The following is a 21,127-nucleotide window of genomic DNA, read 5'->3' on the forward strand; positions in this document are numbered from 1 at the left end:
TTCCATGCTGTGTTTCAGAGCGTGAAGCGAGACCTCGTCCTCACTCCCAAGTGCATTTACCTGATCGGGCGTGAAAAGATCAAGCAGGGCCCAGAGAAGGGCCAGGTGAAGGAAGTCTTGAAGCGAAGGATGGAAGTGGAAAGAATTCTTTCTGTTTCTTTAAGGTCAGTACCTGCCAATACATTTTCTCCATTAAAAGAGCAATTTGTGTAGGACAAGGAAAATAAGTTGATTGATGAAATGGGAATCGAAAGCTTTCTTTTTGAATTTGCTTGCTTTGGGTTTCAGACTTGCATAGTAATCTTCAAATTTCCAATTTATCTCTAGTCAAAAAATCTGCCATTATTGAAGAGAAGAATTATAACTGTAATTTTAATAGCACATGGTTTTTTGCTAACAGTAATTACTGTAAGATGACTAAGTAGTATTCCTGTCTCAAAAGGGATTGTTTCAGCTATTCCATTATCAACTCCTGAAAAATCCAAACCTGTTCTCAGAAAGCAAGGTTCTATAATTAATGCTGCTTGGACTTTATGTTTTTAAAAATTAACCATGAGTACTCTGCAAATATCATTATAATGCTGGCTGTATTTGCTGATGACATTTTAAACTCTGATTTTCTTGCAGCACCATGCAGGATGACATTTTCATTCTACATGAACAGGAATATGACAGTTTGCTCGAATCAGTCTTCAAAACAGAGTTTTTAAGCCTCTTATCGAAACGATACGAAGAGAAAACACAACAAAAACTACCTCTGAAATTTAGCAATACGTGAGTGATGGCTTTTTTCAATGGGCTTTCAGGGATAAAGGTTTTGTTCTTGCTGCCAAGGCAAATGAGTGAGTGCAAGTTGAGAGTGAGTGCAAGTTGTAGTTTATTTACAATACTAAGAGGTAGCACAGTGTAAAACCCTGTATGTGCAAGGATACCAGACTTTGTGCTTGCCTTGTCAGGGTAACAGGTTAGGATTTACCAGGGCCACTTGACACTTCCCACTGTGTGTGTGCATGGAGAGCTGCCTTTGTTCTCCTGACCATGGCAGCAGGGCAGGGCCTCTGCACAGCCACTGCACAGCTGCTGCTGGCTCCTGGCAGGAGCAGGGAGCAGACTCTCAGTGAAGAGTGTGAAAGAATTCCAGGCACATCATGCAGCAGTCTGAAATGCTGAAGTTTGTTGTTGGTGCTGGGGTGAAAGAATAATTCTAAGGAGGCCTCACTTAAGTAAATGATATGGGAAACATCGTTTAGAAACAATGAAACCTAGAGCATGTCTGATGTGCAGTTTGGCTGTGAGGACATCCTGGGAACAGTCTCAGCAAATGTGCTTTCATAATACTTGAACCCATTAAGGAGATCAGCAACAGCAGGCCTGGATTTGTATGTTTATTTTATTGCCTTCAAAAAGGTGGAGGAATTATGAAAAGCAACAGGAGATCACTAGTTTTGTTTGGAAAGGGTGTAGAAGAATTGAAGTGAGGAACATAACTATAGTATACACTCCTGTATACTGAAAATGCAAAGCCAGTACCAGGAGTGTCATGTATTGCATTTCTGGGGTCTTGCCCAAAACCCTATCTGAGTACAGGTTAGAGCAGATGCATAGTGTGCAAATGCTGGAATGAATGTGTGTGTGCCTGCCTTTATGGGAAGGAATGCAAAATGAAGGGGCTGAGGTGTGTGTCTGCAGAGCTGTTCCCTTGCAGCACAGCTCAGGGCCTGCCCCAGAGCACACAGGGCAGTGGTGTGTGCCTCTGACTGCGTGCAGGGAATGGTCACAAACAGCACTCGAGCAGTGCCAGCAGAGGCAGCACAGAGGCTCTGCTGGCCAGGGCTGACATGTCTCCTACTTGGACCTTTGCACATTTTTGTTCAAAGCTAACTGTCCTCTCCAGGGCATCTTAAACTTCCTTTGAGAAGCTGTACCAGGGAAGTTAAAACATCAATTAAGAAGAACAAATTTTTAAAAAAAGCATGGAAAAAAGATTTCATTAGGTGGTTGTGTCAGCTGAGTCATTAATGGAATGCAGATTCTCAGTCTAAGCTTTTAATTCTGTATTTCTAAGTTACCTGCTGCCAAGCAATACTGCCTTGATTTCATGTAGCAGTTCTGGTTTTTTTCATTTGTGTGTTCACATGCTTCTGTCAGACTTGAAGTCAAGCTGAAGAAGGAGAGCTGGGGGCCCTGGAGCAGTGCTGGTTCTCGGCAGGTGCAGTTTATGCAAGGCCAAGGAGATGTAGCCATTCTCAAACCAAGTAATAAAGTGCTGCAGATCAGCATTGGACCAGGGCTACCAAAGAATTCCCGTAAGTGTGAATTTCCTCTACAAATTTGGGGTTTATAAAATCAAAGAATGGTTGACTTTTTCTATCCATGCTTGGCTCTAGCCTCATCGTGTTCTTTATTAATTTCTTTGTAATACACAAAGATCCTAAGGATTACAGCAGAATTCCTTGCTGCTCTACAGCTGTCAGTGTTCTGGACCTTGTTTACTGTAGTTATAAGAAGGCTTTGCTCTATATCCTGAGGCTGAACTGGATCACTAAAGGGAGACCATCCCAAAGTCATCCTTTTTGCACCTAATGCTTTATAACAGCCTGGCCAACCCTGCAGGAGTCAGATTCCTTATTCCTGAACATCAGGTCTTTCTGATCCCAGAAGAGGTGGTCTTGGCAGCCAGCAGGACTTACCTAATAAATGTTATTGTGAAGGGGTAACAGAATTTTGCTGGTTTCTTCTAGGTCCTACTAGGCGGAACCTTACCCAAGGCAGAGGATATTCCAGTAGGTCTCAAAATCAGACTTACCCTATGAGAGCTGCACCACCTCCTCCAGGTAAGTCCTCTTAGCTTGGGCTAAACAGAATTCCTGATAAAGGCTCTTGGTTTTTTCCTGTCATCTGGCAATTTTTACCCATTTAAAAAAATTATGGTAACAGTTTAAATTTCTCTTTAAAAGACCCTGCCTGGAAAGCATCTGTTTGTAGATACTTTATGAAGTGTCTTGCTGGATATTCCCAGAGCTGTCCTGCTTGGGGTGGATGGTGACTTGTTAAGACACTTGGTATAAGCCACTGAATCTAAACCTGACTTTGTAGCCTTCTCCACTGTGAAGGGTACAAGCTCTGTGCTTATCAAGCCACAGACAATGCTTTGCAGTGAAAGTGCTTTCAGGGCCAGCACAGCAGAGAATGCAGTTTGTGTCTCACTGTGCTGCCCTGTCAGACATGTTACAGCTCCTGTGTGCCAGAGTGCTGGGGCACAGCAGCTGTGCCAGTGAACAGCATGGCTTTCTGCAGGGGACTGATGTCATTAGGGTGTTCCACTTCTGCCCTGGGCAGATATGCTTGTGAACTCACAGGGAAGAACAATATTCCATTGACCCAGCATTTCCCAAGAGATTTTTTTTTCACTTACACTCCCAGAGTACTTTCTTTTTAACAGAGAGTCCTCTTTCAGTCAGCTGCTGTTTATTGAGAAGCACAATGCTAATGGTGGAAGTCAGGGGTGTGACCAGTCTTGGTCACCAAATTAAATAGACAATTCCAAATCCTCACAGCTGTATGAGTCAAACTAACTAACAACTGTGTGATCTGCCAGATCAGTAGTAAAGTGGGAAATTACTGTAAGAGCTGACCTGTCAGCAAACAGAGGTAAGTATTTGTACAGCATCAGTTAAAGCGAGGACAGTCTGGTTTATATTTACAAAAACTGTTTCAGCAGTTTTATAGCTAGAATCGTTACTGCTGAAATTAAGTGCTGTGATGACCCTCGGGCACTGGGCTATCATTTAAAAGGTGAGTAGAAGGCTTTCCTACAAACTTCTCTGTAGGTTACAGTAACATGGCTTTGGTTGTTTCTTGAATGTTAAACTCTTGTAAAGTAGCCACACATAGCTGGAAAAACAAAATTGCAGACAGGTGTTACAAAAGAGTTCCAGTTAAAATGCCCAGACTTCCAAGGAGTTTAAAGCCATGTCAAATTCCTCCTTGAAAGTCCCAATTATCTAGGTTCTGCTATTTTCACATCTTGTTTTGAAATCAGTGGTGCAGTAGATGAACAGAGTGTTCTGTACAGGTTCAGAGTAACCCAAATATTTTTACTAACATCACCATAATGTATGTGCCATCCTGGCTTGGATTGCAGAGTGGGGTTTATGCAGGAGTTTATGACCCTTAAGTTTTGCCACAGCACCCAGGGAACCTCAGAAGTGAAGAGCAGCTGTTACAGGCAGTAGGGTTTTTCCTGTGAAGGTGCTGTGATTATGAATTCTCCTCTCTGCCCAGTTCTTTCTGCTAATGTTTAGCAGGCATAATCACAATGGCAGAGGAGAGGTTCACCCATGTAAGTGAGGAAACTGATTTTTAATAGAAGCATAGCTCCTGTTTTGTTCCATAGGAGTTTTAGGAATGTAAAGCATGCAGACTTGGGATCTTTAGGCCCTAATACTGCAAGTAGCTCAGACATGGGTGGGTTTGCTTTAAATTCAAGTTAAGAGGCATAATTATGTATTTAAAGGAATGTACCCATGTCAGTTCTAGGAAATTCAAATTCCTTTTCTACTATCAAAATAGCATCAAGGCATTGTTTTAAAACAAAACAACAAAAAAGCCCAAACACCCCCCACCTGCATGCTTGTTAAAATGGACAAATATTTATAGTAACCTAATAAAAACAGTCAAATTCCTTGAGTATGTGATAGAGTTTGAACTTCAGAAGAAAAAGCAATTTGGATATGGATTAGCTATGGATATGATTAATTATGATTATTATAATTATGAGTAGCTTTGGATTACCCCTAATCTGGATAAAATATTGTGCAGTGTTTTAGAGAGGAGTTGGTGGTACCATGTTAAGCTAAACTGGAACTCAGCTGAGGGGTAATTCTTGTGCTAGCTTGGAACATCCAGGGCACAAGTCTTAAACCATGAAGTTGGGAACCCAAAAGAGATTGTTAGCAGACCAGAAACTGGGTATAAATGAACATTTCAATATGACTTTGTGCTTGGGTTCCTTGATAGGACTCTGCTAAGCCATCAAGGGTTACCTTTACTGAGCTGGAGTTCAGACTGCATGTACTCACTCTTTATTTACTTCTAGGTCAGCAGAATGGAGTAATAAATCTCCCCCAGTCTGCAGCCCATCCCCAGACCCCAGGAAATCAATGGGCCAATCAGAAGAACCTGTACACAAACATGGCAAGACCAGTTTTACCACGGCAAGTGTCAGGAGGATCAGGCAAGATTTCACAGCAGCCACAGAGCTTGGATTTCTTGAAAGTACCTGACCAAGGAGCAGCTGGGTAAGATTTTACATTTAATCTGATAAAAAGATGTCAATTTTTGCAGTTTTAGATACTAAAACTGTTAATGACTGATACACTCTGTGCATCAATCACCTGCCTTTGCAGGTTATCATCCATTCCATCAGATTCCAAAAGATACTCCATCTTAGACCCATAGGAATAAAGGTGAAGCAGTTCTGGTTTAATATCTTAGATTTGAATGTTGAAGGCCTTAAAAAATGTTAAGGTTTTTCAGTGACCCAACAGCTTCTACTTTAATTCAGCCCTTACTCCACTCTCTTGTTGAACATTAGTGGAGCTCTACTGTAGTGGGTATCTTGAGTATCATTTAATTGTCAAAGACTGTTGCCTATTCAGCAGTTCTAGAAAAAAAAAGACGTAATTTAGTTTAGAAGCAGTTTACTGATGACTCCCATGATCTGCATGAATGGGGGTTCTTTGAGCCAGCAAAAGTATATTTATTTTTAAACATATCAAGAACAACCTTTTGTGCAAGCAGCCCTGTCTCAGCTGGCAGCCAGCAGACAAGCTCCTTGGCAGGTGTTCTGCACTAAATTCCGTGTTGGCCTAAGTATTCTTTTGCTGTGTCTTCCAACAGGCTGTTTATTAAGTAGATTAGTTACAACTTAAGTGAGCATTACAGACCTCACTTTATCAAATAGTAACATAAATGTGCACAACTGATAGATTTTGAGAATTGGAAGTGCACCCAAGGGTTCCCAAGGAGGAGCTTCCTGGTTCCTAAACATGGAGCCCTCAAGCAGGGTTAGGCATGTTCAGAGGTCTTTGCTGTTGTACTAAATGCATCATTTAACCCCACTGTGCCAAGTGTCAGCCATAAGATGTTTCAGGCATATTTAGGGCATTTTTTTTGTTCAAGATTAATCTTCAAGAAAGAAATCAGAAAGAAATAGCCCCTGCTACTTACTTTACCACTTTCAAACTCATGAGCACATGCTAAGAGGCACATCTCCATCTTGTAATAACTTCCGTGGCTTTTGGCAGTGAAATGTTCTTGTCACATGTCAGCTTCTTCCTAAACTCTTTTACTAATAAATTGGACTTTACTTTGTCTCAAGACTACAGTTCATGTAACAACAAAAACACATAAGCCATAGGATGAAATCAAAACAAAATATGCCAGGTGTTCTGTCACAGAAAAGAAACAACATAACTATTCAGCAGTGGATTTCAGACACATTTCTGTGTCTGTTCCTTTTCAAAAGGAAGCTGTGAGCTAAAGAGGTGTGACTTTAGTATTTCAAAACCATAGCAATATATAAGTAGATACAATTTTTAAGGAGTAGAATTAGGTTTATTTTTAGCAAAGCTGCCAAGGATACAGTGATACCAACAATCCAGTACACGACCAAGATTAAAATCAGCAGGCTCCCCATTAGCAGCAAATCACCTCATTCAAGATACTGTAGTTCTACCATAGCTGCACAAAAGCTGTGCCGTTTTTCATGACTTGTGCTGAATTATTTAATTTCCATGTGCAGGCCTAGGTTTCACAGCACCTCCTATCCTGAGCAAAGGCAGTAAGTAGATGCTGAACAGGAGAAAAATCTCTGCCCTCATACATTGAGAACTGAAGTGCAGTTATAAATCCATACTTCTAATCTTACTTTATGGTGCAGTTCGCTGCAAAGTTAAGAGGTTTATTGATAAAGTTAAGCCTAGGACTTCATGTAAGTAACTGTAACCCTGTTCTGCAAAAGGTGTGTTCCATTATCATGGCATTACATGACATGATCACAGTTCATTGTCTTTCACATCATTACATTTTTAGTCATTCAGCACATAAATTACAAACTGACATACTGAGTCTAATACCTGTTCTCTCTTCCAGCCTTTATTAGCTGATGAGCTGGCAAAACGCATTTCTTCCCTCTTTCCCCTTCCTACTCTTCAGAGTGGTCACAGCTGTGATAGTTTGTGCAGCATCTCCCCTGCTGCTTCAGAGTTGGCTATAGGAGAACAAGTCCATAGATGGCCCTGGAATCTGAGGGAACTTAAAAGAGATGCAAGTCTCTGTTACAGCTTAGTCACAAGAATGGTAAAGTAGCAAGCCTTTGAGCTAGAACTTTGTTTTTGATGCTGAAAGTTGAAGCACTGGTGACACTGGGGCAAGGGGAGAGACACAGCCTAAGCTGTGTAGATACCAAGATATGCATGAACCGCATGTGCACATTTGCTTCCAGTTCAGCCTGGGCACTAAATGTCTTCTAAGCACTTGAACTGCTGTTGGGAAGTACTTAATCATCCATTTCCATAGGAAAGAAATGGCCACTCTGTGCCTTTCACAGGGAAGTCTCATGTTGCTATTTTTAATTGTTGTGACATTGAAGAAAATCTGTTTTCCCTTTTTGTGACACTCTTTAAAATGAATTGGTTAAGAGGGAGGGGATTGCTAACCGAGGTTTGAGTGCCAGAGCCCACGAGCCCTTGCTGTCCGCAGTGCCCGCAGGCAGACCTCGAGCCGCCCGCCGCCGGCCGGGGGCAGGCCCAAGCCGCAGCCCAAGCCCAAGCCGCAGGTGCCGCAGTGCCGGGCGCTCTACGCCTACGACGCGCAGGACACCGACGAGCTCAGCTTCAACGCCAACGACATCATCGACATCGTCAAGGAGGGTACGCTCGGGGCTGGCACCAGGGCACGGCTCCTTGAGGCCCATTGGCACCAGGAGCTGGGACGCAGCTGTCGGAGCCTCCCCACTTCATCTTCTCTTATTAGGCTTGCAAATGTCCACGATGGCTCAGGCAGCACAGACCCAGCCACCCCAGGCCAGCCTCTTCACTCATGAGTATGTCAGAGACAGAGTCACTGGGTACTGCAGAGCTGTACACTTAGTGAGACAAGTAATTCTGTCACTGGCTCTAGAGGAAAATTAGCCTAAAGCACAGCTGTAGCACTAAAAGCAAAATGTAATTAGCTAGTTCCAACTCTGGGTGTCCAAAGGGCACCCTCCTCAGGGCAAAATGATGTGGCCACAAGATGAACATTCCAAAAATCCCGTCTCCTCGTTCATTCCCAAAAAAAGCTCTGAGTGGGCAAAGCTTTGCAAGGTTGCACCAAGTACGCAGGAACACTTCCAGAGCCTCACTCCTTAACTCTTTACCTTCCTGTCCTTTTACAGATCCTTCTGGCTGGTGGACGGGAAGACTACGAGGGAAACAAGGTCTGTTTCCCAACAATTATGTCACCAAGATTTAAAAGACTGTCAGAGAAAAATTAGTGTGAAGATACCAGTGGTTGAAGATGTTTTCCCTTGCCTTCAAGACATTGTTCTTCCAAGGTCTGCCTTCTCAGCAGTATTTTTACCAGTAAATTGTGTATGAGGAGGAAGAGTTTCCCACAGTACAGACTTTGATTTTTTTGTCTCAGCACCATACAGAAATGAACTGACCAATTATTTATTATATTTAAAACCTGGTTTAAACACCTGGTAAGTGAAGAGTGCTCAAACCTACCAACTTCCTGAAACAGGTGATTTACAGTCTGGAACCAGGGACTTCAAAATGGGTGTATTTAATAAGTGCCTTCAGCTGAATAACCTTTTCAATTATCTACTGAAGATAATGTTAAGTGCACATTTCCTCTAATGCAGATCATTCTGGGGAACACGTTAATAAGGATGCTGCTACGTGTCAAAAAGATTTAGGCTCATTTGGGATATTACCATCTGAAAAACTACTGTGATGGTCTATTTAAGTAATTCTGTACAGAGATGTAATGGATCTGGTTTGTGTTTGCAAGTGTGTTTAGGGACTCTAGCAGGCACTGTAAGAATTTAAAACAGAAAACCACATAGTACTGTATGCTAAACAATGTTGCCTTCTTCAAGATTTATATTATAATATGGCTGGCCCATGTTGGATTTATGTTTAATACTCTACCTGTTATAGTGTCTTTATGCAGAGCTGTACATTTATAGAAATAGTTATATACTGTATATAAAAACTGGCTATGATAGAAACATGTATAAATGTATAATGCAGTAGTCCACTGTTTTTATGAGGTAGTACTGCTAGAATTTTTATGCCAGGTACTTACAGATATGCACTACTCCTTCTCCTTTTAAATAGCAAAAGCACAGGTATTACTGCCCAAGTCCGACTGCCTCCCCCAGAGTGGCTGTTGCTTGCCCTGCAGTTCTGAGAATTCCTGCTTTGCCTTTTGAGCCTCCATAAAATAAACCACAGGATGATCGATCAACAGGTTTGTTCTCTGTGAAGTTTGTTCTCACATATACAGATTCCTTGACAACAATGGCTTCAGGATTTTACTGCACGGACTTCTGAAGAAAGAATCTCTTTCTTCACTCTAAACCAAATTATTTTCCCTATGCCCAGCTGAAGTGCCATGTATTTCATTTTCTCATGTTAAGAGCAGTTAAAAAGCCCTGCATATGCTGGTATTAAAAAGTTGCATAAGCTTTAAGATCCAGCTAAAAATCTTGAATCCCTCCCTCCTAAACCACTGCCTAAGTCTAACTTAGGTACACACACTCCATCTTCTATAGCAGCTGTTTCTGGGAGCCAGAAATGAGGACCTCACTCCAAGGGAGGAATAATACCCACACAAAGAGTGAGGTACATTTTTCAGATGATGATTTGCTTCAAGTGCTAGGCTTACTTATCCCAGGGGAGAGAAAGCCCAGTGGCTTCACCGTCCTTCCCACAGGGGAGCACTGGGAGGTCTAGGGCAGTTCTGTAGCATCAGGTTCTTTCCTTCTACATCAGAGCCAGGCACACTCATGAAGAGATGCTGAGCAATCATGGACTAGCTAGGCATGGAAGGGAGGTACTGATTTCAGTATAACCTGGAGACTATCAAAAAGTGTAATTTAACATTACTTATACAACATTAATTTATCAAATAGACATACATGAGGTATTGGGGCAGAAAAGTTGCATTTCTTACATGCTTGTATTCCCTGAGCATACAGATACTGACACTTAGATTAGAAACAAAGACAGAAGTACACAAAGTGTCAAGGAAGTGACAAGAACTGCCTTATGCTCGATTTGACTCTATAATCCCAGGTACAGAGGTTTATTGGAGAAGCAGGGGGGAAAAAAAGATGTGGGCAAGCAAACAGGTAATGAAAAACCTAAGGGGGTTCTTTTCAGGAGGTTCTTTACAGGAGACTTCCAATTTTTCTACCTCAGCTCCCTTTTTATAAGCACACAGAGAAATACAAAGTTTACAAGGTTAATACCCATTAAAGATAGCCTGCATCTTTCCCCACATTTGAAGATGGCTAACTGCAAAAAAAGAACTGAATTCCAGTGTACTTTCTTGAAACAAGGCACTGAAATAAAGTACATGTTTAGTGTTCTTTAAGGTACAACAAAAAAAAAACCCTGTCTGCCTCCTCTTTATCTTAAGAGTGAAATAAATTAATCAATATAATGCAATATATAAAGCTTGGAGAGTCTCTCTGGAAACAACCACAGAGAATAATCAAGCTCATTTAACAGCAAATTGTAGCAATCACCTACTTAGTCAAATGTCCAACTTGGACATTAGATTGCAAATGTGTAGGTTGTACCTTAAAGAGTCACACTCTCAATATTTAAAAGAAAGGAGTTTTATTTTTAGATAGAAAGTTGTATTACAAAGCAAATTTAAAATGTCACCTTCTGTGTGAGTCGGAACTGTTTGTGGGAGGCTGGAATGCTATGTACAAAAGCTTGGCACAAAGTGAACACCCCATCAGGCCCTGGCTGCTGAGGACTTCACAGGAGTGATGCACCCAGATCCTTGATGATCTCACTGTTCAGCTGAGGGATGGTGCTGATGGTCAGTAGTTTGCTGCTTGCATACTTGTTCTTGATAGCCTGCAGAGCAGAGAACAGAGAGAAAAGGTTAAAGCATGCATGTTGATGCTCAGGCAGGTAATTTTGGGTCTGTTTGCCTGCCTGCTTGAAAAATGAGGGAACATACAAGGCTGGCACTGAACCAGTTTGCAAAGTAACAAGAGCACAATTTGCCTAAAAGGTCTTGCAATACAACAGTCTCTTACAGGCTTGTCAGAACAGCTTATGCTTTAAGATAACATACAGGAGCTACAACATGCAGCAAAGCTTTTTTTAAAACGTTAGAGAAAGGATTAAAGTAGTTATACTTACAGTGTATTTTGTTAACTTCTCATTTACTTTGATTACATTCTTGGCCATATGTTTCATGGTCATCACAAGATTGTCTTCTGCATAGCCAGTGTAGTACTGCTGTTTTGTACCCTGCAGCAGAATGGTAACAAACTTGAGATTTGTGAAGGGAGAATTGCTGCTTGAGGGACAACCACTTCAGGCAACAAACAATCCAAGCTTCACAGCTAAGCCTCAAGTGCTGGAAACCGTAGCTGTCAGTTTAAATGACAGATCCAGAGTAACCTGATGTGCAGAAGTCTGGACACATCAATTTCAAAGACCACGCTTCTAGACTGAACAGAAGATAAAAAAGCAACTGGCAGCTGAATTACAACTCACTACTCATGGTCCAAAACTTCATTATGCTACATGTACTGCAAGAATTATGAAAATCTACTTTTAATCACAGTTCAGCCTTCAATAACTCAATGCTTTCACGACAAAAATCCTTTTGTACCCCAGTATTCACACAGAAAATAATTGAGTTTTTACTGGCACATTCCTTTTTTTACCTGCCACTATGCATCAGGCAGTCCAACCATCATTCCAGCACCAGCACTGTCACCAACCAAACACAATTTTTAAAGTACTTTTCTATTGGTTCAATTCCAATGAGTGAAGAACAACAAGAAGTCTGATTAAAATGCTCACCCATTTGTTATGTCCCAGGATCTTCTGAGACAGGCACAGTGCAGCAGCTGCAATCTCTGAAGGCCGGTGGTGAACCATGTCATAGTCTATCAGTGTCAGCTCCATCAGGTATTTTGCTAGAGTGTGTTGCTTGGCATCAGCCTAGCAGGTTGAGAGCTGGTTAATCCACAGTTTCACTTCACTTTAGCACTATCACTCAGAATTGCTTATTGTGTTCAAGAACAAAACAAAAATAGTAAAATCTTTACTACAGTTTAGGGAACATCCTTTCTAACAGACATTCCTCTCAAAGTCAAGACCAGCAGCCATTTGGAATTTAGGCACAAAGTTAAGTGAGGGATTTTAACAGAAAACTGCAGTATCAGGTACTGCTGTGCCCAGCCAGGGACACTACTGCTCCTTCTGTAATCCCAACTATGGCAGGGGAGCTGTAAAATGACTTAGGAGAAACTTATTTGAGTTACCCAGTGGTCTGCTGAGGTAATTGAAGCCCACCTCAAGAGCAGATAGTCACTTGAATATAATTACTGAGGTGGAGAAAGAAAGGATTGGGTCAAAGAGAAAGCTTATCTTTTCATTCTTAAATAACACAGTATTTGTAACCAGACATTACAAAGAACTGCAACACTGGTAGTGTTTTTCTAAGAAGCATCCTGATCACCAGGATTAAAAAGATTAAAAGCAAGGGTTCATAGTTTAACAGTAAAATAATTGCCACTAAAGCAACAGTAAATAGAAATGTGAAATACTACTGGCTGCAACAGTGACATTGTTGTGTTCCACCACATGGTGGTGTTTCAGAGCTGAACATTGCTTCATCCAGTATTTAAGCTGGAGGAGGTAGGTCACATGATAAAAACACCAGAAGCAATCGTTATAGGCTTTACCAATACAGGAAAGTGCTAGATAATGAGGACAAGTACCCACCTCCCCAGCTTTTGATGCTCTTCTTAAGAAGTGAATTGGAAGAGGTCGCCCCAGGTCAAAGTTTAATTCTTTAAGAATAATAATTTCCATTTCTCTAATTTCATTACTAGTGTAGGCATTGTCGGTAATGTAAACAAAGTCTGCTACATCAGGAGACATTATCTCTTCATATTTTGAAGCTACAAGCAGCGCTGTTACTCCCACCAGCTGAAGCTTCTTGCGAGGTACTGGATGACTCTGCAGAGACATTTAAAATGCAGGCCCCGAAGTGTCAAACTCTAGATAATCAGATTCATATTTATCAGTTTAGAATACCAGCATGACAATGTTCATTCCTATCAATGAGGTTTTCACTTTAGTCAAAGGTGTCTGTATAGCAACAGGCTCAAAGAAGGCAGCAGCCTCCGAGTTAAGATGCTGCACTGTAACAGCTCATACACACAGAGCGGATTTTGTCGACTGTTAGATTTCCAAAGAAAAGTTAAATCCTGACTCCTTTACAGACATAGTCACTAAGTAATTACTGAGCATGACTTGAAGGAGATCTCACCTGCAAGAAGCGATCCATGATGGCCACGCACATGTAGAGCGTCTCCTGCAGGAGGCGGAACCTCGAGTGCACCTGGACGAGCCAGTCCACCAGGATGGCGCGCATGCGCCCGTTGATCGTCCTCCCGTCCAGGTACTGCGGGCGGACCGACTGCTGCAGCTGCGGGGAGAGCGGGGTCAGCAGCCAGGCACCCCCTGGGGCACCAGGGCAGCCCTGGGGCTCCGTCCTACCTCGAGCTCCCTCAGGTACAGGTAGATGTCTTTTACATAGTCACTGCACAGCTGGGGGTTCTCCCAGTCCTCTGCATCGATGTCCTCTACGTTGTTGAGCAACACATCAGAGAAGGCTTGGCACAAATCCTCCTCTTGCATTGATACATCCATAGGGACAGGAGACAGAACCTAAGGAACAGATCATACCTGTTAACACATCTTACGGATCTACTGTTTCACTGTTCCTTTGTTTCCATGTTTCATCTGGCACTCATGCAACTTCTTTAGATGGAAGCTTGGGCTCTACTGCAGCAAGTTTTCACTGACATACCACAAACACAGATCTTCTAGTAATTGCCAGCTAAAGCAGAAACTTCATCCAGTACTTTTAACAGCTCATTCTACCACTTGAACATCAGCCTTTAAACCAAAACCTCAGTACGAAGACTTTGTTTCTTCAGCAGGGGAATGAGATACAGCCACAGATAAACTATTGTGAAGTATAGCTCAAAGTTACAAATCAAATTAAAAATCAGAACAGTATCATAAATTCCTACCTTTGGAACATCAGTTTCTTTGTTTGCTTGATTTACAGCAGCTGGAGCTTTAGGCAGTACAATTCCATTTGTCATCTTGCTAGGTCCTTTCACAGGCTTTATGGATGCTTTGGGACATTCTGTTTTCTGTAGTGAGAACAATTATTAGTACAGAGCAGCAATCCAACTTCTCCCTATACAGAGATTCCAAATGTTCCTTTACCTTAGATACGTGTGTTCCTCTTGTTGTAACTTTATTTCCTATTTCTTCTAAAGCAGCCCTTTTGCCAGTCACTTGAGTTTTCACTTTATTTCTAAGGTCAGACACAGCATTCTCCATCCCTCTAGTGATCTAAAATGATAAAATTGCAAAAGTTTAAGAGTCAGAGACCAACAACTTTCCAATGCCTGACTCCATTATAGACTTACCACCACTGTACCTACTATGCATTACTCAGCCAGCTTTTACTTCCTAGCCGGTCACATATATTCAGAGGAAGAAGGTTCCTCTCTAGGTTCAGAGTGCTGTACTTCCCAACGATACTGTAAAACTAGGCAATGCACCCTATTCATACTTTTAAATTTTTGAAGTCAGAGTGCTCACCTGCTGTTTAACTCTATCGTACTTACACTTTGTAACTCCAGCAGCGCCCTCCGGAGGATGCACAAAGCAAATTCCTCGTTACATATATGCCATATGAATTCAAAAGCTGTGCTACACTCGCAAAAACTAATAGTCTTTGTTATGCACAGCAATTAAACCACCAGGATCCATTTTTTTCGTGGAGTTCAGTTTAAGCCATTAGACAATCTCCACAGAAGAGAGGCTGCTACAGTCCCTGCCTTCCCCTCCCCCTAAGGCAGCTTTAGTTTCCCACTCCCACATCGCCCCGTTCCCGGGGGAGGCGCGGGCGGCCAAGGCCCGGCCCGGGCGGGAGCAGCGCCCGCAGCACCGAACGGGGCCCCCTCCCCGCGCCGGGCCGCGGCTCGGCCCGGCCGCCCCCGCCCCAGAGCCGGGCCGAGAGCCGCCGCCAGCCTCGCCTCACCCCACCCCAGGCCAGGCCGGCCCGCGGCCCCCGCGCCGCCTGAGGGAAAACAGCGCCGGAGCCCCTCGGCCGCCGCCCGCCCCTCTCTCCCCCGCCGCCCCGGCTGCTCCCCTGTCGCCGCCCCGGCCCGGCTGCCGCCCGTGGCGGTACTCACCGGGGCACGGCGCGTCACCGGCAGCGCCATGGGCACGGACACGAGGGGGCCGCTGCCGCCGCTCCGCACAGACCCGCTCCGCTCTCCAGCCAAACCGGCGGCCGCTGCCGCACGCTGCCGCGGCTCCCTTTAAACCCTGGCCTGCTCTACTATTGGACAACTTCGTACAATGCACGCGTCCGATTGGTCCGCCTGCACAGGCCCCGCCCCAGCAGGAAACGGCCGCAGCCGCTTCCGGCTGCCGGGGCCCGAGCCCGGGCGGTTCAGCCCCGGCCGCTGCCGAGCGAGGCAGAGCAGCGCGAGCTCCTAACCGCGATTCGGCAACTTCAACGCTGCCGGCACTTATCCACACCGACAGAAAAGCTGACTCGCAATTCTTCGCCAGTCTCTTGCAATTAGCACTGAGTTCCAAGGCTCCAGTTAACTCCATTTAGCGGGATAATTCAGCTAAATGCTGATCCTTCACTAAGTTTTTTCTTAGGCAGTACCTGCAGTAATACGTGTAAACAAAAATGTTTATGGATCAAGACTTCAAGAGCAAGGCAAGGGAAGGGGGAAAAAATTGCAAAAGAAACAGATTTTGAATGATACCAGTCTAACATTTTATTTATTGCATACAAAAGGATTTCTTTTGACAATGGAATTTTATATGAAAAGTAATTTGATGCATACTGTTGAGAATCTTATCCTTTAAAGATGCCGCAGAAAACTTAAGGCAATGCATCTAAGCATATAAAGCACAGTAAGTGGTGGAAATTTTCAAAATGGAAAGCCTATTCCTTTTCCTTCCCTTAAACTATGGTTATGTCACAACCTTCTGGAACAGAAGTAAGCTGCAGCTTTTTAGCCCCTGCAATAGCATTAAGATCAGAACACTGATTCCTGACAAATACCTAAGTGTTCAGCATCACATTACAATGGTATGCATACATTTAAAAGCAAGACAGTATCAGTAGCTATTATATAACAAATCAATTCATGGATCACTAAAATACCTCTAGTACCAGGCACTCAAATTAGACCCATAAAATATTTCCTTAAAAAGAAAAAACATCCCCCCCAAACCTGTGCTTCTCTGTCCTGTAAGGAAGCCAAAATAGATTCTACCACATGTCAGGGTCTCAGTTACTTCAGAGGCCCTGGGTTTTTTTTTCCCCCCCCGTATCTCTCAAGTACCTTCTTGGAAACTTTTAGAAATTAATATATCATCAGTCATCAAGCATTAGTGGTCAATTAACTTCTTTTGAACCGTCACTGGAAAACACAAAGTGTTTGTTCAGTCCTTCCAGTTACTTTTATTCACTCTTAGCAATTAACAGATTAATGCAGCTTCAATTTTGCAGTCACTTTCAGTTTCCTACAGCCAGAATATTCAAGAAGCTTTAGCATAAACCCAAGTCAGGTTTTGAAGCAGTCCAATCATGTTGCCTCTCTCCCATATCCCCCATACAAGCACAAAGTGGTTTTAAGTTCAGTTTTCAGCAAGGCAATTAAGCTTGAAAAGGTCCATTTATCACACATGCTGGAATAAAATTTCTCTCTGTTTAAAGCCTCAATGCCAGAGGTGTGAAGTTTGTTGCCAGCAATGGACACTGTACTCACAAATGCTACTACTAACAGGTAAAAAAAAGGGAAGCAGCTTTAACCATACAGAAACAGGCATCAAATTTGATAAGGTAATATTCATAAATGGATTTTTTAGTGTAAACATAAGAGTTTATCTTCTAGGTTTACTGTAAACCATTTTACATATAATCTGATTGTGAAAGACAAAGATGAGAAACTGAAAGTATTTATTATTCAATCCACTTACAAAGCAGGTGGCTTAATGCAAGCTAATTGACATGTTCATATATGATCCCCAAGGAACATCTTTTCCAAAGTGACAGTAACACTGTCTCAATGCTTTTGCACATTTGCGTTTTGCAATGTTGAGCACATTTAAATAAACTATAATCTATTAGACATGAAAGAATGTTGATGAGCAACTTGAATCCTGATATGGATTAAAACCTCCTTCAAAGGCAAAATGTTAGTACATTATAACTTAATTCTATATACTATATTATGCAGCAAATCTTAACTATAGAAAATATTTCAATCAGTGATGGACTGTTGGTAATTTATAAAGGGGGAATCTATGATCAAGGCAAAAACTAGGGAACCACATAATTTGTGTCTCAGTTTCTACAGGAATTTACAAGCTTTCAACTTACTAATGAAAAATAAAAACAAGAGACAAGTGGATTTAGCTAACTTTATTAACTTTAAATCTAATAAAAATCCCAAGGCAAGCCTGGAATCCTTAGAAATTCTATTAATTCATGTATATAAACCCAAACAAAAACCCTGCAGCTTTAAGTCCTTATTGAATGGTTTTATATTAAAAAAACACAAACCAACAAAACCCAAACAAATAAAAAAAAAGCAAAAAAACCCCAAAAAAACCAACCCTCAATGTGCGCAGATACTTCAACTTAAGTTAGCAGAAGACCAAACAGATTCTAAGCTCTTTTTCCATATCCCTAATAATTCTTTCAGTCTGCAAGTATCTACAATCCAGCTAACTGAAATCAACATTTAGTGTTCACTAAGAGCTGTTTCACAGCAGCATATATTTAAGTTAGGAATTCAAATTTCTAGACATAGAAGAAAATGATAAATACAATCTGAACAGCAGTCTAAATGTTTAATATTGACATTCAAATATATCTGCATTGTGCTGAAATTTTTAAAACAAACACAAAAATCTGATCAGACAAAAACTCTGGTGATGAGTATGCTATATGTATCAGTCAAACTGAATATAATTCATAGTCTGTTCCCAGTATTAAGGATGTTATTTGACTCATAACTGATCTTGTAAATATACAGCAGCCATTTTTTCCTAATTAAGGAATGTCTCAATACATAATATTATCCTTTTCTAGATGATCTTTATACATTTAAACTAAAATATATATGATCGATTAAATTAAGGAATTCAAGGTTAGTAATGAGTGAAATCATACTTTCAAAGCTTGATACTACATAAAACAAACCAAAAAAGAGACCACACAATTCTACTTACTAAAGCAGCTAATCTCGCCTGCAAGTTTGGGGTCACAAAGCCCATAATATGTGCAAACAAATGCAATACAAGGAACCATGCAAAAATACAGTAATGAATTTAAAGGAAAAAATGTAAAACAAAACAAATTTATAAATACACTGAAACTCAACTGTCTTCTACATAAACTGTAGGTCTAGCATTAGTTGTACCATATAGCAGAGCCAGCACTCTGGGTTCAATGCTTCCAAATCTGCGCAGGTAAGTCATGCCATCTTTGGTTGACTGCAGTACCAGGAAGGATGAGAGGGAGTGAGAGGGAGGACAAGAGTTCTGGAAAGCAGTGTCAACTTTCACTGGGCAGCTGAGCCTCAATGTCCACTCTGCAAATGGGGCACTTCTTGTTAGTAATCAACCACTGATCTACACAAACTTGGTGGAAAAGGTGCATACATGGAAGGCGCCTGTCATCAGAACACAAAAACATTATTGTTAATAAAGCATTTCCATATCAACAAACCCAATGGAAAAAACACAATGTGGGCTTTGCTATTGAGGTCTGTTCTTTCTGTTTTCCCACAGGTTTCATAGCCTTTCCAGTTGCACGTGCATTCTGTCCAGTTCCAAAAAGAAATGGATATGGGCAATGAAGTCAATTAGACTGATTTAAACCTGTTGGAGTTTAAGTAGCATTACTCCAGAAACACTGCCAGTCCTGATTAATTCAGGACATCACATTGGGATCATGTTATAACAGGCAGTCAAGCTATGGAAGACTGTGATAGAATAACTCACACTCTACCTACTGACAGTACAGACTGAACAATGTGTATTTTCAACTGCAACTTGTTTGACTGCGTTAGTCCAGTGACAGTAGTTAGCTGTAACTGTTAACCTAAGCAGTACTGCAAAGCAGTGCAGCAGATTCAAGTATGGTGTCAAAACCAGAACATCAACATTATATTCTGACAGTCAGTGTTATTTACCTGACGTCTTCACCTTCCTCCAATATAGACAAACAGATGGTGCACTTTTCCTCTGTGTCTTCTTCTGTTCCTTCCTCCCCATCTTGCTTGCAGTGCAGTTTCCTCTGTGAGAACCAATCAGTTGTTACCTTGTTAGTAGAGATGACATTATTGACAAACTGAGTAAAATCTGTTTTTGATACATATTCAACATATATTTTTTTGAAAACAATGTATTATTTATTAAAATGTATTTGAATCAAAATAAATAAAAAAACAGCACTTGGAGCAAAACCCAGGACATTTCAGATTTAACTACTGTTAATTACAAAGTCTACTAGAATATTAATTTCATAGTGCTGCAAGCAGTCTTTTTATATATTGTCTATGTTTAAATATCTTAATTTCATTAATATAGAGGCAATCAAAAATCCTTTCAACCTAGTGTCTTGTCACTATTTATCAAGTATGAAAGAACAGTGTCATGTGGATGGGATTGTATATTATCATAGGCTGAACTCCAATTGAGAAACACCCTCATTTATGAAAACTGTACCCCAGTTCAAAAGCTCCTGGTGTTTCAGTCTTCCTCATGTGTTTAAAATAAAGATTAAACTGATATATACCAAGCAGGTAAGCACTGTGAACTGTTTTCTGCAAACAAAGCTTTAGTTTGTGAGCGATCACTGAAGTCTGTTATTTGCTACTACCAGCAGCTATTTCACTGCTCACAAGGCTACTCATAACTACTGGACAAGTTAATCGTATCAAACCACTCCTGTTTATCACATCACAGTAGCTCTTTATCTAAGGAACTAATTTTAAATTTTCCTTGCGAAACAAGTGGCACTGTAAGCTTTGTTTACAATCCTTGAAATTTCAAGATACAGAAAACATGCTCTCTTTGAAGCTGACATTTCTGCAGACTTAAACTAACCGTTAACATTATTACAAGTTCAAAGAAATATTACAGACAGGCCACAATTTGAGAAATCCTCACCTTTTTGTATTTATGTGGATATGTGCATCTTTCTATAGTTCCCTGTGTTGCTCCACGATTAACATTGCCTAGTCGTTCCTCCAAATGAATCAGCTCCTAAAAATCATGAAGGAATAAACAGTTTAAAAACTATTATTTCAACTATATTGAGGAAGTATTAATTTTATTCTAACCCATTTTCATTCTTAGAATGAAACTCTTATTTCCTGACTTAATTGAATGTAGGCAAAGCCAAAAAGAGTATGTTGTGTGGGAAAAGTGATGGGCTTCTGTAGAAAAACCCACACAACACAGCCTGGTATTTTAAGTTCTAGGGAAATACTATTTTACTACAAAAAAATGAGTCTTTGTCAGCTAGGAATGGCTATCAGTATGTTCACACATATTTCTGTGTCTAATGAGGAAAAAGCAATTAAAACATGCTATATAAATATTTGCTTTCTAACAGTCATTAAGGCTTTGAAGAGAAAGAAAAAAGCTGCTTAAGTTGAAATACAATGACTAATTTATTCTTCTCCAGCAATGAGTTTATTAGAACCATGAGATGTCACTGTAGAGGTTTTCAGTGGACTAGGTCA

At 41.2% G+C, this 21,127-nt stretch overlaps 3 protein-coding genes across 8 annotated transcripts in view; 1 reads left to right on the plus strand and 2 right to left on the minus strand.

The window, feature by feature from the left end:
* The window catches only part of MYO1E (myosin IE), a 75,825-nt gene extending 66,306 nt beyond the window's left edge, over positions 1-9,519 (plus strand). The window contains 7 exon segments of the mRNA XM_021532031.2: positions 19-164; positions 628-774; positions 2,149-2,306; positions 2,742-2,834; positions 5,099-5,300; positions 7,765-7,934; positions 8,441-9,519. Coding sequence (XP_021387706.2) covers positions 19-164; positions 628-774; positions 2,149-2,306; positions 2,742-2,834; positions 5,099-5,300; positions 7,765-7,934; positions 8,441-8,517 — 993 coding nt within the window. The 3' untranslated portion in view covers positions 8,518-9,519.
* Positions 9,520-10,326: 807 nt separating this feature from the next.
* Positions 10,327-15,651, minus strand: CCNB2 (cyclin B2). Its single transcript, XM_021532035.3, has 9 exons — positions 15,536-15,651; positions 14,559-14,687; positions 14,357-14,482; positions 13,818-13,988; positions 13,588-13,746; positions 13,038-13,274; positions 12,111-12,251; positions 11,439-11,549; positions 10,327-11,147 (listed from the first exon to the last, which is right to left on the minus strand). The coding sequence occupies exons 1-9, from the start codon at positions 15,563-15,565 to the stop codon at positions 11,046-11,048; spliced, it is 1,206 nt and encodes a 401-aa protein (XP_021387710.2). The 5' UTR covers positions 15,566-15,651; the 3' UTR covers positions 10,327-11,045.
* Positions 15,652-16,113: 462 nt separating this feature from the next.
* The window catches only part of RNF111 (ring finger protein 111), a 45,773-nt gene continuing 40,759 nt past the window's right edge, over positions 16,114-21,127 (minus strand). For 4 of the 6 annotated variants that reach the window (XM_021532038.2, XM_021532042.2, XM_021532036.2 and 1 more), the window contains 3 exons: positions 20,550-20,645; positions 19,571-19,698; positions 16,114-19,048 (listed from right to left, as the gene is read on the minus strand). In XM_021532038.2, the coding sequence (XP_021387713.1) occupies positions 18,931-19,048; positions 19,571-19,698; positions 20,550-20,645 (342 nt within the window). In that variant the 3' untranslated portion in view covers positions 16,114-18,930. The remainder of the gene's footprint in view (positions 19,049-19,570; positions 19,699-20,549; positions 20,646-21,127) is intronic. The other 2 variants (XM_021532041.2, XM_021532040.2) reach the window with 1 other exon arrangement.

This window comes from Lonchura striata, chromosome 11, assembly GCF_046129695.1.
Source record: "Lonchura striata isolate bLonStr1 chromosome 11, bLonStr1.mat, whole genome shotgun sequence".
NCBI lineage: Eukaryota > Metazoa > Chordata > Aves > Passeriformes > Estrildidae > Lonchura > Lonchura striata.